Source organism: Strix uralensis, chromosome 3 (assembly GCF_047716275.1).
Source record: "Strix uralensis isolate ZFMK-TIS-50842 chromosome 3, bStrUra1, whole genome shotgun sequence".
NCBI classification, from domain to species: domain Eukaryota; kingdom Metazoa; phylum Chordata; class Aves; order Strigiformes; family Strigidae; genus Strix; species Strix uralensis.
The window spans coordinates 89,243,346-89,261,297 of record NC_133974.1 but is presented as its reverse complement, the minus strand read 5'-3'; the positions used below and the strand labels follow the sequence as shown (position 1 = coordinate 89,261,297).

The 17,952-nt window shown below is 43.4% G+C and overlaps 1 protein-coding gene across 1 annotated transcript in view; it reads right to left on the bottom strand.

Moving 5' to 3' along the window:
- The window catches only part of KIF26B (kinesin family member 26B), a 313,904-nt gene extending 296,158 nt beyond the window's left edge, over positions 1–17,746 (bottom strand). The window contains exons 1-2 of the mRNA XM_074863268.1: positions 17,087–17,746; positions 16,418–16,819 (exon numbers count right to left, since the gene is read on the bottom strand). Coding sequence (XP_074719369.1) covers positions 16,418–16,819; positions 17,087–17,149 — 465 coding nt within the window. The 5' untranslated portion in view covers positions 17,150–17,746. The remainder of the gene's footprint in view (positions 1–16,417; positions 16,820–17,086) is intronic.
- Positions 17,747–17,952: the final 206 nt, after the last annotated feature.

Here is a 17,952-nt window from a genome sequence, read left to right as displayed (position 1 = left end):
TTTGGAATAACTTAGCCAACCTGAAAATTGACATGATCCTTCACAGTAAGTTTTCTCTCCTTCCTAATCAATAACAAGATTAAAATGAAGGAAAAGAAAAGTCTGATCCGTTCTGGTTTACCAGCTCCTGTAGACCCTGGCTACCAGGCAACAGAGCTTCCTTAGGGTTAGAGTTAATTGCTATAATCACAGAGCCAGCGGCAATCCTATCCAGGTGAGTCATTAGTTAGGGAAAAGAAAATTATCAAAGGAGAGCAGAAAATGGGGTAGAGAGGTTAAAACAGCATAGAAGTTTTTTAAGGGAAAGAGGTGTACAGTGCGTTTGCTGGTTACAGGAAGAGAAACAGCAATATATAAAGCAAGCATAGGGCTGTAGCCAATTAGCAACTCCATGTTTTGGTCGCGCTAACAAGCCTCAGACTGCCTGACAGGATCCTTCAACAGGCAATGATGAAGGGAAGCACAAACTCCAATATTGCTTCACCCAACACAGGGGAGGCCTCTAACAAATGCTGGAACACCTACAGATACATTGCACCCTTGTTTTACACCCTGTAATTTCACTGGAGTCACTACAGTTGCCAGAATAAAAACAAGAATGGAATCTGGTGCAGGATGTACAGTTTATAGTGAACATAATTATTTTGCAGTTAATTGTACATGCACTGCAATATGTTTCCAGTGGATTTTCTACCTTAATTCTCATGCTGGCCTCCAGCTCACTCACAGCATGCTGCTGGAGGTCTGACATAAAAACAGTATTATAACAGGGCATGCAGGTTACCACAGATGGTTCAAATTAAAGGCAGACTAACAAGTCATTCCACAGACAAAGAGGCAGCACATCCAGCACTGCCCAAAATGAGAACAGTGTCTCCAAACATGCCTGCCTCAAGAGACATTGCAGCACTGATGCCCACTCTCAGAATCCACAGCCACTTGGCTGACATCCAGGAACAAGAGCTAAAGGACTGGACTCTCAAGGCATTGGCCAAGCAAAGCAAGCACATACCTGCAATCCAGCAACAGTGGGGACACCCTTACAGAAAGTTACTCCTCTGCATTAGGTGCACCCAGCATCAGAAGCACTTCAAGAGACCCTCTGGTACCTACAGAGCTATGCAACATTTTTTATGAAGCCTAGCAACATGTACGGGACTCTGGTAGGCATCACAAGAAACACAAGAAGATAAATAGCTTTGAGAAACTTGGCCAAAATATCTACAGAAGTGGAGGCTGTTAGAGCAGTAGCATATACTCAAATTGTGGATGCTGAAAAATTTCAATGTTACCTTAAAAAGTTACTATTAATGTAACAGCCGGCAGGAAAGCAGGCATTAAGTGATTTATCCATGATAGCAAATGTTATTATTTCTTGTTCTTAGCATGGTTTTTCTGAAAGATGAAGTTTTCTCAGAAAGGACTTTCACCCCTGAGATCGCTCTATAGAACTGCAGTGAAGCATTAGCCTGGTTTCCCATTCACCTGGTAAAACTGCAGAGAACAAACTAGCTTGGGGTGCACTTTCTGCCTACTGTTCTCTGGGTCTCAACCTCATGAGGATTACAGACAGGATTCTAAATAGGTGTTTGTAATACTAATAATGATGCTTATGTTTGGATCAGAAAGAATGTAAACAGAAAAAAGTTATTTTCTTTGCTTGACAAGCATCATGACAATAGCAGTGAAAGCAATACAATCCTTAATGAAGAGGAAGACAATTAAAATCTGAAAACTGGTATTTCTGCAGTTTAAACCTTGTGAATAATCACAGTAACAAAGAATGTCTGGGGATAGGAAAGAGAGGGAACACATTTAAGATATCATGTAAGTCAGTACAAATTGTTACTTATAAATTCTAGACATATTTTCAAGACAAACTTTTCAAAAAGTAGAAAAATGCTTTCACATAAACATTTATTCTCCTCAGGCAAGAAAAACACTGAACAATCTATTCCAATTAATGTTCTAACTAATGAAATGACGAAGGCCCCCTTTCTGTTCTTTCAGATACAGTTTAATAGCATTTATATGTTGTCAGGCCTTGCATCATCCATTTGATCTCTGGAAAGGCAGACAGAATACAAAACAAACATTAACAAATACCACATGAATCCAGAATGCCTAACAGCATGCCATTCACAACAGCAGACAGCCAAGGACAATTAAATTATTCATAGATATGAACTGTCCAAGGTAGGAGGAGAAAAGAAAGAGAATTAATAAACACTCTCTTGAAAGAAAATTACAAAAAACACCCAACCCCATCAGCTTTTTTTTTTTTTTTTTTTTCTTTTTGGGTTAAACTAACAGCCAGCTTCTGGTACCAATCAGAGAATCAGAAGTCAAGGTCTTTCTAAAAGACTTTTTGTCATAACTGGGTAATTAGTTACCGTATATTCAACTGCCATATTCCAATCCCTTTAAGGCCGACAGCTTTGAAATGCAAACCACAACTCCCTTCTTCCTCTCTGCACAGAGTCAGAAGAGCCAGTGCTGAGCCAGCATATAAAAGCTGCTGCAGAATGAGATGGGCAACATTAGCAAGAAAGGGAAAAGCCCATTAGTCAAGAGCACAAGCACGTAAGAAACTTGGACTCCATTTTATGCAACTAATTAGTTCACCAAGTTATCCTGTATCTCCTCTCCTCAGCTGTAAAAACAGAAGCAGCAGACATTTTACTGAGATGAGATCCATGCATGTACTCCAGTAATGGGCACATTAATGTGAATATTTGCAACTGTGTGAAGTCCTGTGACTTGAAGCGGCATCTAAGTGTTACAAACCACTCGATTCTACCTCTAGGAGCATCTGTCCTCTTCCACTGAGTGATTAAAAAAGGTCTTTTCCTATGGAAACTTCTGTGGGGAAAGTCCCATTCCACATCACAAGCAAATATTAAAGCTTTTTACAAAAAGCCAGCAAGACAGACAGAAATAGCCTGAGGGCAAAGGGTAAAATAGCAAGAAGACCAGTGCTCCAGTAGTCAAGGAACAATTCAAGAGAGGTGCAGCAGCAGGGTGGAGCAGACAGCTGTGCACAGCCATCAACACCACAGCAGGGTGGTGCAACAGGACATATATCCTCACCTCAGCTGCACCCAAACTCCCTATCGGATTTATTTACATTGCCAGTGAAGGCAAACTTCAGCTAGGGTGCTTGTTAGTGTAATCTGGTAGCTAAATTATGCGTGCATGGTAAATCCTTCTGCCCTGATACACAGTGTTACCATTCTGCTACTCTGTCATAGGTTACCACTTTATAGCCTTGCAGCTAAACCCACAGAAGTTCATTTCTCAGAGCCCTGAAGTCTGATGTATTGGCTGGAATTAAGAAGAGTAGGGAATTTATCCAGATCTTTATGTACTGGGAGTATACGCTAACTACCAAACATTGGGTTTTTTTGAGGTTGGCCAGAAATTCTACCCTGATCTCAAGAGACCTTTCCATCAAAGCTTAAGTTACCAGAGTTTCAGTTTCAATGAACATCGCCTCAAAGTAGTCAAAAAAATACATATTGAAGAAAGGTAAAGAGCAAATCCAATTCATTCCATGAATCAGTGATGTCCAGTGGTAACAAGGAAAAGATGAGAGGCTTTACTTCAGTGCAAAATAGATTTTCAGGCTGTCTCGCTGCCTTTTGAAGACAGTAATCATGATTCTTCAAAAAGGAAAAGAAAGAATCCAAGACCTTTCCCTTTTCTTTCCCAGCCACCACAACCTTTACTAAAACCACCACAACAAAATAAAACAACTAAAACCAAACCATGCTGATTACTTACCCTAATTATACATGTGTCTGGCCAAAGAACAGAATACATAGAACACATTTCATTTTAGGCTTCCAGAAGTAAAAGACCTGTCCTTTACCCTGAAAGCCATTTTGTCCAATTTCAAAAAGCTGTATGGCTAATCAGTGAGAGGACACTGGGAGTTCTGCAGCCATTGCTGCAGAAAGCAGTGCAGAAAAAGAAGTATATACACACATACACATATATGTGTACACAAAGAGGGCAAATTCATATACAAGCTGCACTGAAGCAATGAATCCTATCCTCTCATTTCATATGGAGGTGGGTAAATAATGGCACAACAGAGATTTCATTCATGTAGAGGTCTAGGGTATGCTGGGAAGTCTCAGTCTGACAATTTGCTGCAGATGCTTGCTTAGAGAAGCCATTTATCAGTGTCACCCATGCGCATTACTACACACTGCTTCCTCAGCAGCATGATTCCACACCAGCTTCCCACATAGCACACCCTGGTCCTTGATATTTCAGGCACAGAAATAGCCCTTATCTGGGCCTTAGCAGTGTGTGCTTATTGAAACGATTCCTATTATCTAAAGTGCACGCATTTGGAGTAGGAAAGGGACCAAATTTATTTCCTTTGCTGCTGAGAAGAACAGCAAATTAAGAGAAGTCACAACAGTTTTCCTTCCTCTTCTCCCCCTCCTCTTTATACGCCTGTTTAGCTCATTGCTTATAAACAGCTAACACAAGTATTAACATCAGCAGAGCTGATTCCTGGAGGATACGGGCATCTTGGATGTTTCATCTCTTGTTATACTTAAGTGGAATATTAAACAGGCAAGACAGTGGCAGACCAAGCTAGAAAGAACTAAGTAACTAGGACTGACAAAGAAGGTTGGCAATTTAAAGTACTTCAATCTGTGAAGTGCTTCATTTAGAGCCATCAGTGCCAGTACATTCAGCCTTCATATATACCCCTCCACCTTTAGCTCTCCTCTCACACCTTAAGTCTTTTCTATTCTCTTTTTAAAGTATTAGGAACAAGTACTACTATTTAATAGCACACCCTTAGAGTGTCCAGTATTATAATACTACAGAATTAGTAAACTCAACACTATAAGAATTCAAAATAATCTGGAAATCAAACATTTTTTTCCTTCACAGACAGGCACAGGGAAAGGAGAAGCCAAGCTGAATTCATAACTATTGCTGAAGCACTAAAATGTATGTCATGTATTTGCTATGTTGGCTGAAACTGTTAGTGCAATGTGTTGAGTCCCTATTTTACACCAAGTCTCAAGTATGGAACATACAGGTCTTTGTGACTGGTAAACAAAAGAGAAACAAATTGGATGTAAGAAAGAAAATCTAGTTACACCCTTAGATCGCAGGGTGCACCAGTACCTTAGTCTTCGGAAAACCTCATTTCAGAATGATAAATGCTGAGGTGCATTAAACCAAAGGCAATTTTGCTTTCACTGCCTTCTACTCTTCCAGCTGCTTGCTGGTTTCTGTTTTGAGAGAGATCGACAGATAAAAAATTATAGGGATGGTTTTTTAAAAAGAACAACAAAAAAACCAACCCAAAACAAAACACAACCTTCATATAAATTATTTCTGTAAAGCTTTAAAGACATCAGCAGCGAGCTCAGCCTTTTAAAGGACTCTGGTTTATCACGCGCTTCTTCTCCCTGTTTCCCCAGTGTGCCACCTTTCCCATAGAAGCACTGTTCCTTTGCTGCCTGGACCAGCCAAAGCACACTTCATCTCCCACTTCATTTCTGTCTCCATTGTCTGTCTTCCTCTCAAAGCCCTGTACTTCTCCTTGTAGTAGGTCTTTCCTATTTTCACAGCAGCTTATGTCTTTTTGGACACCAAAATGTACTGGCCAATCTGCTGTAAGTGCCTACCCTCAGCCCTTGCAACTTTAAAAATTGTTAACGGTGATGTTGAAGGCAAACACCCAAGAGTTCACCGGCCAAGAAAAGGATAAGTGAGAGATGTGATCAAATACCTCTAATAATTAAAGATGATTGCAGTGGGGAAGGCAATTCTGAAAAGATTTATTTATTTTTTAATATCAGAACTCTCATCAAGAACTTACAAGAACCAGATCCCATCTGTTCATTTAAAATGTGAACGCATTTCAATGAACTGCCTGCCCCATCTCATATTCTTCAAACAGCCTCTTTGCAGGAACACTGAATCAATGACTTTACAAAAACTAACTCTGCAAAATCTTGCAGAGCCTTGTTTTCATGGTGATGGGATAGTGTACCCAAAAGCTCCCTTAAGCCAGTTTCTTCTCTGACCCACACCACCCACCACAACTTCTGCCACCTCTAAATCTATACCAAAATCCACAGAATTTTTGTCAAATCCATTATTCAAAAATGGATTTGACACACAGTAAAAAAGGAAGTCTTATTAGGCATGCTAAAAGAGCAGCTCTGGATTTAGGCTTACCACCCATGCTGCAGAACTGCTTACAAAGCCATCACTAATGGCCTTCCAGCTACCCATCATTTCCCCACGTTCAGTCTGCCCAGACAGCTAGCTATTCCTTTCTTACAAATACCATTTTAATTGCATCTCCCACTTTGTTAGCCTTCTCGACCTCCAGTAAAAGCCATCTACAGTCTAACAATCTTTTAAATCTGACACTCGCACCGACTAGCACACTAGCACACTTGTATGCCTTCCTGCTAGTTTCACATGTATGCAGGCTTATTGTCAAGAATTTCCATTAGAACTCTAACGAGTATGAGCTGAAATGACAGTTTTAGGACTAGTGGGGAGCGAAAAGGGGGGAGGGAGTGAAAAGGGAGAGGTGAATAGGGAAGAATATGTATGTGTATTGCAAATGCCCCCTGTCACCAAAGACTTCATTGTGCCTTGCTGGTGCCAGGGCTTCTCCAGTCCCCACACCTCCCTCCGAGCAACAAATGCCAGCCGCACAGCCTCAGCCACTGTTAACTCTTCCTGTGGGAACACTGCCAGCAATTTCAGCAATATTAACCCTGGGAATACTAACATGATTTAGAGGACTTGTTAAATTTTAATGATACCATTAGAAGAGAGGAAAACACACGAGTCACAACTCCCAATTTGGTGCATTTGGCTGCTGAATAGGATATTAATGTTTTTCTTTGCCTGGCACTATTAAATGAGCAGTGAAACTAATAGAGAAATGAAGAGTAATGACTTCTATTCTTGCTGTTCAGCGCCTGCTTAAAGCCAAGCCTACCTTATTGCCCACTAGGCTTTCTGCTGGAGTCCATCAGGTGGATGGAGTAAACGGGTAATTCTTCCAGCAGGTCAGAGGTTTATTTAGCTAAGAGGCACAGAAAAATAAAACTGTCCAATCGAATTAGTAGCATACAATCATTCAGGCTATCGGTTAGAAGGCAGAAGTCCACTCTCCTGAATAACTTCAGCATAATCAAGTCCAAGTTTGGCTTTGGTAAAACAGGAGATTGCCCAAGTGACACTTACAGAAGCCAGAAGAGAAACATGCCAAGGCCAAGTTCTGCCCCACTTTTAGCAAAGGACTCCAGAGCAACCATCTTCTTCAGCACTGTAGGAATCTCTTTCATATCTTCAAGTACGCCTATGACAAAAGGAATGGGCAATTCCCAACAGAACCACAGAGCAGCCCACAGAAATTGAGGGACTGTATTCCTGAATACTCATTTATCTTAAGTTAATTATGAAGGTGGGAGAGAAAGAGTGAATGAAATACACACAACTTGGGGAAAATTAATTCCACTGCTGAGGTGGGTCTGCTCAGACAGTTTTGAACAAAGTTGAAACCCCCAAACTACTGACTTTTCACTTTTTCTTCAGAAAAAGAAAATATTTACTGTGGTGGATGTCAAAGTCTCTTTTCATTTGCTTTTCCCCAAACATTCATGTGAGTAGAATTTTGTTCCCATGCAAGTCCATGGAATAGAGAAGCTGTTGTGAATACTCAGGTGCAAATAAACGATCACATCAAAGTATTTATGATTTAGGGGGCATGGTGAAATATGTTAGAGTAGAGGTTTGTTATTAATTGATCACAGAAAATCTGCAGGTCAAAACACATTTGTGAAAAACAAATACATATAAAGCAAGTTCCATTTGAAGGTTATTTGGAAGTCAAAACACTTAGACTGTTTTCCCAATTTAAGATTTTCCTCAGACACTAGAGCTGGATGGATGCTTTACAGTCAAATTGCACTGGATACAGATACCCTATCTCCAGCATACACAGTTCCTCTGACACACACCACCAGCAAGAAATTTAAAATGTTTTCCAGAGCCACACTCACATTGGCTTGCAGTATTTTTTTACTAGAATAAAATAATTTTTAAAAGGCATTTGATGCTCTTTTCCTGAATCACCAAATCCATTGAATAAGATCATTAACCAGCCACTAACAAAGCAGACACCATACGGCCTGCAAGTTAAGTTCTCCTACTCGTAGGGCAACAAAGTGAGCAGACTCAGCTCTACTTTTTTTAATGGGAAGGCAGGACAAGTTTAAATATGCAATACAAAAATCTTATACCAACACAGGATTTACTTACATGAATCTAGAAGTGTCCAGTTCCTTCAGAGGAGAGGGAATTCTTTAGTTTTCATCATGAATTGTAGACCAAGTCCAACTTAATACCCCATCAGTTCCCTCAGGTCTCTCAAACAGAAATTCCTTGGCAATCTTTTTTTTAATTTTTTTTTTTTTTTTGCACAAAGACTACTGCCAAATACAGTTTCAGAGGAAAGCTGAGAAAAGGAAACCAGTCTGAAGGTTTCTTCAGACTGAAATCTTCTTTCTTCCCTCCCAGAAAACAGAATATTTTACAATATATAAGAAATGCAACCATAGACTATATGATTTAATAGTACAGATTGAACAGAATAGCAGGTCTTAGTGACAACTAAAACTGAATATAGTTGAAGATTAAAATAAATTTTAAGCAGCACACCAATGCTGGAATGGCAAGTAGATTTTAACAGCTCTACTGCACTGTATTATTTCAAATAAAATATATTGAATTCTGATACCATAACAATAAATCTGAGCTGTAATTGAACACACCAATTTCTTAAAACTGATTCTTTTGTATAGCTGGTATCGTATTTTCCTTTACTTTCTCTTTCATAAAGTAATTAAAAAGTAATCCCTATATTCTGTACTAGTTACAGCTGAGGTTACGGTTGGATGCATTGTGCTGCTCTCATCAGTACCTTTCTCATCAGAGATCACTGGCTCCTCGCATCTGCTGTTGTAATAGCACATCTCGTCACTCCCTGACCTTTCAATCAAAAGGATCTGAGTTTAGAAAGCAGCACAATTGAAAGTGTTTGAACTATCTATCATTTTGATAAGAACTAAGGCAGGGAGCAACCACCATGTATTCACAGCGGAGACCTGCAGGGATGCTCACTTACGACCTTCAAGGGGCCAGGATGTCTTAGCCCTGCTCAGCCCGAACAGCATGTCTAACTGCTGCTTTAAATGCATGCAAGTATTCCCTGGTTAGAGATCTATGATAGGTAGAGCTGTGGCCCAGATGAAATCCTGATGCTTTCACTGAAGTCAGAATCCCCTCACTAGGGCCAATTTCATGTTCTCAGACTGAGAATGTTCAGGTCTGGACCTCTTCTCTCTCCCCCTCCTGACTTCTTTGCTGTTTTCATAAGTAACCAGCAACAGTTCATGTTATACAAGGAAAGGAGTTTTCAGTATTTGACATTTCTTGCAGGATCTTTTGAACAGCCTCCATCCCAAACTCAGAACGGTCCAGTCAACATTCCCCTGCCCTATTAAGTGTCTTGTGTTGGTCTGTGCTTCTGCTTGGAGAAACCTCAGAAACACTCTCAAAACATGATAAGCTATACTGTAATATCATCTGAAGAGGGGAGTGGAGAGAAAAGAAGCATAAGCATTTGCATATTCTGGTTGTAGATGCTACAAGATATTACAACTGTACCAAGAAGGTGTCCGATTATATATTTCAGATTTCAAAACCAGAGATCTAAACACAGTTCTCAGTAGCTTCATTATTTATTTTTTTTAAAACCCTGGATTAATGGAGGAAGGTTGCACAGAAGACAATTGAAAATAAATTTGGACAACGTAAGTCATTGGGGATTTGAGTTCTGTAAACCTACGAATACGGATGCAGCCACAGTGTGATCATCTAAAAGAACGTTGCTCCAATTACCACCCCATGTTAACAGAAGCTGTTCAATGAAACATTGTCATGTCTTTCAAACGTGCAAGCTGAAGCTTCCAAAGAAAAGCAGCATTTCAATGTGCGACTGCAGCAGACTGCTTGCAGTTATTACTTTAGCACTGCTTTCTAGAAGAGCAATACCTTAATTGTTGTGACTTCCATCAGGTTCACAATGCAACTAAAATTTGGTCCAATAATGGGAAAGGCTGTGAAAGATACTTCTAGAACTTTCCACTCTTAGGATACTACTTTATCAGGGTGTTATTACATACTACAGCTTGCTTAATTCAAAGTAAATGGGCAATCTCCTTTTCTGCAAAATTCTTGAATTGCAGCTTCAGCAACAAATAATGTGGACTAGGAATTATTTATCCAGTGGCAGGGGAAAGCCCATATGCTTGTATTCCTCACATTTTATTAATATACATGCCTTTCAAGCTACAACATGACACTTTCCTAAGATCTAAGCTAGCAATTTAAGCAATTTAACTTAGAACATCTCTCACACTTTTGACATGCAGACCACATGTCACAAAACACTGCAGTTCCTACTACATCATTATGTAGAGCATGACAGTCAAGTTTATTGCAGTGGCGGGCTGCAAGTTCAGTGCTTAGAAGCACCCCAATTATATGATGTCAAAGGCTATGTGCTGCTGATGTGGCAAAACTGCAGTGTCTTTCAACCCTACGTACACAGCACTGCAACGTTCTAATAATCTGCTGATGCAGGCGTGAATCCCATTACATGCCGATGGCCCATACTGGTAACATGGGACATATTTTCTAACACTGTCTGGGAAATTCAGCATGGACTACCTTTCATCCTCCTCCCCTTCCAAAATTATACGCCAGAATCCTAAGCTTGTTATACAAGATTGCTACGGATGTTGCAACATTTACTACTAAAAAAATAATAAGACTATCTAAAGATATGAGGTGGTTTTAGAGATCGGTGCAGCATTAATGGCATGGCCCATATAAAGCACCTTGAAGGGACTTTGTCACTTAATAGCCTGGCATGAAAAGGCCAGCTACAGACTAAGCATAGACTGTGTATTTCTGAATGAACAGCCAAGTCTCTGTCAAAAAAACAAACAAACAAAAAAAACAAACACACAAAAAGAACCACCAAACAATTTGATCAAAATTTTGCTCCTCCCTAGAGATTTACTTCAGATAAAATGTCAGTACTTCCCCCTCCCATACCCCACCCCACCCCCCCACCCCAACAGCTCTGGCTACAGTCTAAAAGTATTTTCTTTTCTGATAGGAAAAACACCACAGTCTCAATTCACTAAGTATAATCATAGGCCTGTTCCTAATTTCCAGGGCACTCAGTAATGGCGAGCCTTTTAATCCATGGTGAAAGCTACAGAGCTAACAGTTTTGACAGCCTCCTAAAAAGCAGTCTTTAGTATACAGTATCTTCATCCTTACCTCGAAGACATTTGCAAGCTTGAAAGAAATATTTATATCAGTTCACATGTTGACACTGTGGATTGCAGCAGCAAGAGAGCAAGACTTCCAGCTGCTTCTAAAAAAGGGTTTACATTAATTCATCAGAGGTGAAGGCATATCCATTTGTCTCCTCTGGACCTCTGTAAGCAGCTGTAATTCCAGGGCAAGCGAAGTAGCTTGTGGTTTCCCAATTTGCCAGGAAACATACAATTGTAAGACTGAGTTATGCTAAATGTTTGGTATTGTGACCTGTGATGCAACACAAAAGAATGGTTGTTGTTGCCTAAACTTTAATGGAGTTAATCCTTCCAAATGCTGACAAATTACTGCCTCAGGCCATTTAAAATCACATTTCTAATGCAATAATCCTATCTGCATTACAATGAGTTGGGATGAAATGATTAGGTGCCTGAGATTTTTTGCACAGTGAATTAAGTCACCATACAGACTGGCCGTGCTTGTTCACAAATTAAAGGTCTGGACGGAAATGAAATTCCATTATTCTGCCACTTGCTAAGCTTTGAGGAAGGGTTCATTACTGTCCTGTCTCTACTGGGAATGTTTCTAAAGTAGCTACAAGCTAACAGGAACCTAGTTTTCACTAGACCAGTTTCAGGGCTTTCTTCATTATTAATAATTATTAGTCAAGTCTTTGACTACTGAATACCTCGGAAATAAAAAAGGCTAATTCAACATTATGCAAGCAAAAAATGACATAGAGTCTCAGGAAATTTGTGGGAAAAAAAGAAAACAAAACTGTACCCTGAATGCAAGTCCTTTCCTTCCCTCTTCATAAACACACTGTGCTAAACCAGAATTTACCAATTCCTTATACTCAGAAGCACAGACTTTTTAGCTAGGGGACAGTCCAGAATATAAACCACCTAACAACATCAGTGCTATCCATCTCCAGCATTTAAAATAGTATCCTTACTTCCTGACCCATTCACAACATGCCCAAGCAGCTATTCATGTCTACACATTCAAATTACTTCTTGGTTTAAAGGCTCTATTCAGAATTTTTGAAATCCCATACTAACAAATCTATAATCGCCAGCTTGAGACTATAGCTATTAGCATTCAGTTGATTATTCACACACAATATAAATTGATACTCATAAATATAGCAACTCTTCAATTAAACTTAACGATTGTTTTTTGTCAGATATCTGCGAGGTTAGTGTCCCATTGAAGCCAGAAGATACCACAGGCTTGAACTCAAGGCAGCCAGATTTCACACAAATTCTGATAAACAGGGAGGGAGTATGATGCCATAAACTTCTACGCTAGAACTTTGTCTGATGCCCTTCTGAAAATACAGCCTAAGAAAAAGCTTAAAGTTAAAAAAAAAAAGTCAATATTAGTGATTTTTGAGACAATCCTTATCATCATGCAAATGTCTGATGCTATAACAAAAACTCCACAAACAATTGCCAACCAAATGCTCTAAGATCCTCTCAGTTACAAACTGCAATGTGCAACTATAACAACCACCTGTGCTAATCATTTCCCACAGGCGTGCTTCGCGTGGGGGTTACAATAAGATTTAATTCTCATAAAATATAACCCCTTGTATGCACATAATTGCTGTATGCCATTAAGTCACATCTGTATCACAAGAGGGGGAAAGAGAAACAACAAGCTTTTAGCATTTTTCTTTTTGTAATTGGCAGGGAACTTTGGCATTTTAAATGGTTAATACAAAGTAGCGCAAGTATAATTATATATTCCTCACGCTTGAGCCTCAAAAAAAAAAAAATTCCAAGTTTTCACCCTGTTGACATATTAGGAGAGAATGCTTCTATTTAAAACTGAAAGCTCAACACCTCAACACTAACAATGAGCTAGTCAGAAGCAGTTTGCTCTAGGTTAAGTGTGGCTTTTTCTGTATCAAATGAAAAGCTTCAGTACATAGTTTCGTGCATAAAGCCTCGTCTGTTTATGCAACAATTAAGTATACTATTACACTTTGCAGATATACACAAACCTTTACATGATTGCACACTGTAGAAAACATCAATATAGGTTCACATTTGGATAGGTTACTGCAGATTCCACTATCTGCTACTAGATACGTGTCAAAACACAGATACCCTCATATTCTGCTTGTTCTGCAACACAATACCTCAGGTTATATGCATTTCTAAATACAGTATAAATGTGAAACAGGTGCCACAGACTATATTTATAATGCTAATGAAATCTCTAGCCTGTCTTCAACAGCACCAACAAAAATTGTGCAAGTCAGCTAGATCTGGCTGACTAGAAGATGATGGATACATTTTAAACGCTCCATTTAATTGTTCTAATAAAGGCATGTCGCCAATTAGCTGTGTCCTACTGGGCAGTCTTGAGTTATAAGATGCTTTGCAAGGTCTGAAGGGAATACCCAGAACCAGGAATGTGATCTGTTCCTTATTCCACTGAACTCAGTGACAGGATCAATTCTACCCCCAAAAAAACCTATTCCCACAGCAGCAATCAAGAGCAGACCTCAGAGGACCCAGAAGAATCCCAGCTACGTTAACATGGCATGGTAGACTCCAGCCTCAACCCAAACCAAAGTAAATTTTCCCCAGACACATGAGAGGTTTCCACATTCTTGCAAGAGATCTTGTACATCAAGATCCTGCCCTCAGAGGGCAACCCCAGTGCGGTACTGTGGCACACACGTGCAAGGGTAGCTCACAGGCCCTGGCTGAGCTGGCAGAGCCCACGCCAATGCCTTGTTTTCCCCTGAGCAGACACTGATAGGGCTAGCCCATGGATGCCAGCAAAAACAAATTTGCAAGACCGGCAGAGCATACCCGGTTCGAAGAAGTCAATGGCAGTAGCCATGATACTTGTATCCTGTATTGCCTAGACCAAAGCCTCACTATGCTGGGCAGTGTTTGTGAAGGCAGAGATCGCAAGCCCAGGAAGTTCTTAATGGTGGTAAATAAACCAGAAAGGATGAGAGAAAGGGATGCTTCTGCAAATAGTCACAGCCAGGTAGCACCCACCCGCAGAAGGGAACGGTGTGCAAAAGGCTGGAGTACCTCAACAGGATTGAGTCTGCAGGGACTATTAAGCTTAGCAAATAAAGCAGAGGGTCACCTTAGCCCGCAAAGACCACCTTACTTGTGCCTCCCTCCTCCCCCCAAAATGCACACATGGGATAGCAACGGTTTTGTAAGTGGCACTCCCACAGAACTGGAAGGTTTGGAAAGCAGGTGTAAGAAGAAAGAACAAAGGTAAGGGGGCTAAAAACAGAGAAGTAAGGCTTACTACTGACATGAATAAAGGTTGGTCTGTAAAACACCATCAGCTAAACCATGTGAACAACAGAAAAGAACAAATAGCCATAGTAACATGAGGGTAACATCTCAGGAAGGCTAGGGTGGGCAATGACCACCACTATTACCATAAGAGAAGCCTGCACAAATCTTTACATGACTGTAAAATCTGTCAATTTCTATTTAACACTCTGTGAGGGATACAAAGCCTTGACGCTTACAGTTTATCCTCCCTCCACCCCCAATCTCAGTTATTCTGATGGCTCCCATATCTGTACCAGTAATTTCCCACCTATGCTCACAGCTGGTAATCGCTACCAAACCACACTGCCTGAAGTTTGTGAAGATTTTGCTACAGGGCCACTTTCCAGGGAATCAACCATGTATTAATATGGTTAAACTGACTATTAATTTTGGTGGTTCCACCTTTCCCTTTCCATGAATAATTCAGTTAAGCCAGCTGTTGAGACAAGGTAACAACCAGCCCTTGAGTCTTTTGTTCAAGAGAGCACCAACTCCCTCTCAAAGGCACATAAATAACTAATGGAGAGTACAACACAACAGCAATACCAGGGACCCTTTCTCAGCAGTCAGGTCTTTTCCATGATACCTCTTTATCGTAGCCACTAATGAAAACTCTTTGAAGTGGAAGAGTAAATATTATCATTTGATAGTACCTGGACCCAACAGGGCAAACAAAATTGCATTGTATGACATCCTGGGAGCTGTAGACCCATTCACAATACAATGCTCACTGGTTGCTATGGAGGAACCCAACACTTACTATTTTGGTAGCACGAGGTCAGCCAAGGGCTGTTAGCCTTAACCTTTATATGTACAGCAAACAAGGAAAGTAAAAAACAATGCCAAAGAAAACAAAACCAAGGAATTCCAGAATGCCTTTGGAGGTACCAGATTCCCCAACAGAGTCAGAAAGCAGACTTCCAACTCTACCCATGATCAGTCAGCTCTTAAAACCTGAGGCCAGGTTTCAGAGATGCTTGTGTGCTCTTCAGGCACAGGATTATTCAACCTAACACTCAGGGTCCAGCAGCTTCAAGTATTTTTATGTCTTCTTATTTAAAAAAAAATTTAAAAATGTGGCACTTCTCTGTAAGAGAGAAGCATCACCAAGTCATCCTTATGTTAATGACACCCAGGAGAGCTGGGTTCGATGCCATGGTCTGCCACAGCCTCCCTGGGTGACCTTTGGGCTCACACAGCATTCTACTGCCTCGCCTGAACTTGGAGCTACAGGAGGGTCTTTTCTACACCTGGCCCCGCAATGGAAGTACAACCCACGGGCACCAGACCTTACGCACCTTACCACTAAGCTGGCTGCCAAGTCTCAGGATATTTTGTAACTCCATCCTGTGGGGATCAGAGACAGCGAACGGGGAAGGGACCAATGACCCATCTGACTGTCACTGATGCCCCCCGAAGCCCGGCAGCCCTCCGGAGACAGAGGCACCCCGCTCCCCATGAAACAGGAGGAAGGGATGGGAAAAGGGAACAAGATCAAGAAGGTGGGAACCCAAATAAACGCCAAAACCCTCAGCCGTGACACCGGCAGAGGGGAGCCGAGGTGGCCGGCGGCCCCAGCGCGGGGTCGGACGCCCCAACGGGGGGGTCGGCCGGCAGCCCCATCGGCACGGGGGTGCCCCCGCTCCGCTCCGCCCTCCCCGCCCCGGCCCCTCGCTCACCTTGCTGCTGACTGGCCCGGGGATGAGGAGCTTCAGCGCCTGCCTCTTCAGCTCCGCCAGGCGGGCGTTGCAGTGCTCGCACCACACGCCGCGGTCGGAGCCCGGCGAGGAGCCGCCGCCGCTGCCGGAGCCCGGCGAGCCGGTGCCGAAGCCAGGCGAGCCGCCCAGCGAGCCGGGCGAGCTGGTGCCGATGCCGGGCGAGGCGGGTCCCGGCGAGCCGGTAAAGGAGCCCGGCGAGGAGGTGCCGGAGCCGGGGGACGGGGTGCCGGAGGAGCCCAGGGCAGAGCCAGCTCCCTCCGGCGCCGGGCGACTCCCCGCCCGGGACTCCTCGTACGCCTTCCGGTACCAGCTCTCGGGGGAGAAGGGGGCGGCGGGCTTGGTGGGGGAGCAGGGGTCGGTCACCTGGAGCGGGAGAAGGAGCAGCGGGTCAGGCAGGGAGGCCCGGCGGCGCCGGCAAGTTTCGCTCGGACGCTCCGCGCCCGCGGCGGCCCCCGCGCCTTGCCCGCCCCCCCGCGGCGCCCGCAGCCGCCGCCGCCGCCACCCCTCGCCGCGGAAGTTGAGCGGGGTCGGGCGACAGCCGGCGGCGCCGGTAACCACGGGGCGAGGGGCACGGGAGCCCCGGCACGGCGGCGGTCACCGCTCCGAGCCGCCCCTCCACCGCCAACTTACCCCGTATTTTCTGCTCCGCGCTGTGACCGCGATCCTCTCCTTATTTCCAGCCACTGAATTCATGGTGGCTTCGCAGCGCGGCGGGAGAATTTCCGACAGGGTTCCCAGTCCGCATCCGAAGGGAATAGCCGGTCCCGGGAAGTCCGCCGCGGGGCGGGCAGGCTGCTCCCTCCGCCGGGATCGCTCAGCCCCGAAGCGCCGTCAGTTCTCGGGAAAACGCTTGGGGCTGGGGTTTGCTCCCGGTCGGTTTTTCCGCATTGTCTTCCCTCTCGTTCCCTTACAACCCTTGTTTTCACACGAACGGCAACATCCAGAGTAGGAGCGTTCCCCCCGGCAGGCAGCACGGCTCTCCCCGCAAGTGAGGCGAAGCATCCAAGGGAGCTTTAGGAAGGTGAAAGGGGGAGCGGGAGCCGCGCTCGCCCGCGCAGAGCCGCCTCCTGCCTCCGCTACAGCCGCAACTTGTTTCTTTCACCGAGGTTTGTAACTGAGTTGAAAGAAATCCTCCAAAAATATCGGGATCCAGGCTCTGGGAGGAGCCTCCGCGTTCCTTGCGGCCAATATCCTCCTGCCCATTTGGGCCTGACAGTTTTGTAAGGGAAGGGAGGGAAGGCAGGGACGGGAGGGGAGCCGCGGGCTGCAGCGCCCGGTGCGCGCCCCGCTCAGCGCTGGAGCCGCAGGGCCGGAGCCGGCGAGGGGGCTGCCGGAGCCCCGCCGCGGGTCTGCGCTGTGCCTCGCCTGCCAGGAGGGTCCATTTTATTTTGCAGTATTTCCTGATTGACGTCTGTGATTTTCCCCCCTCTTCTTGAAAAGGGGGCGGGGGGGGGAACCTTGTTGCTTCCTCCGCAGCTATTGGTGAGTTGCCTCTT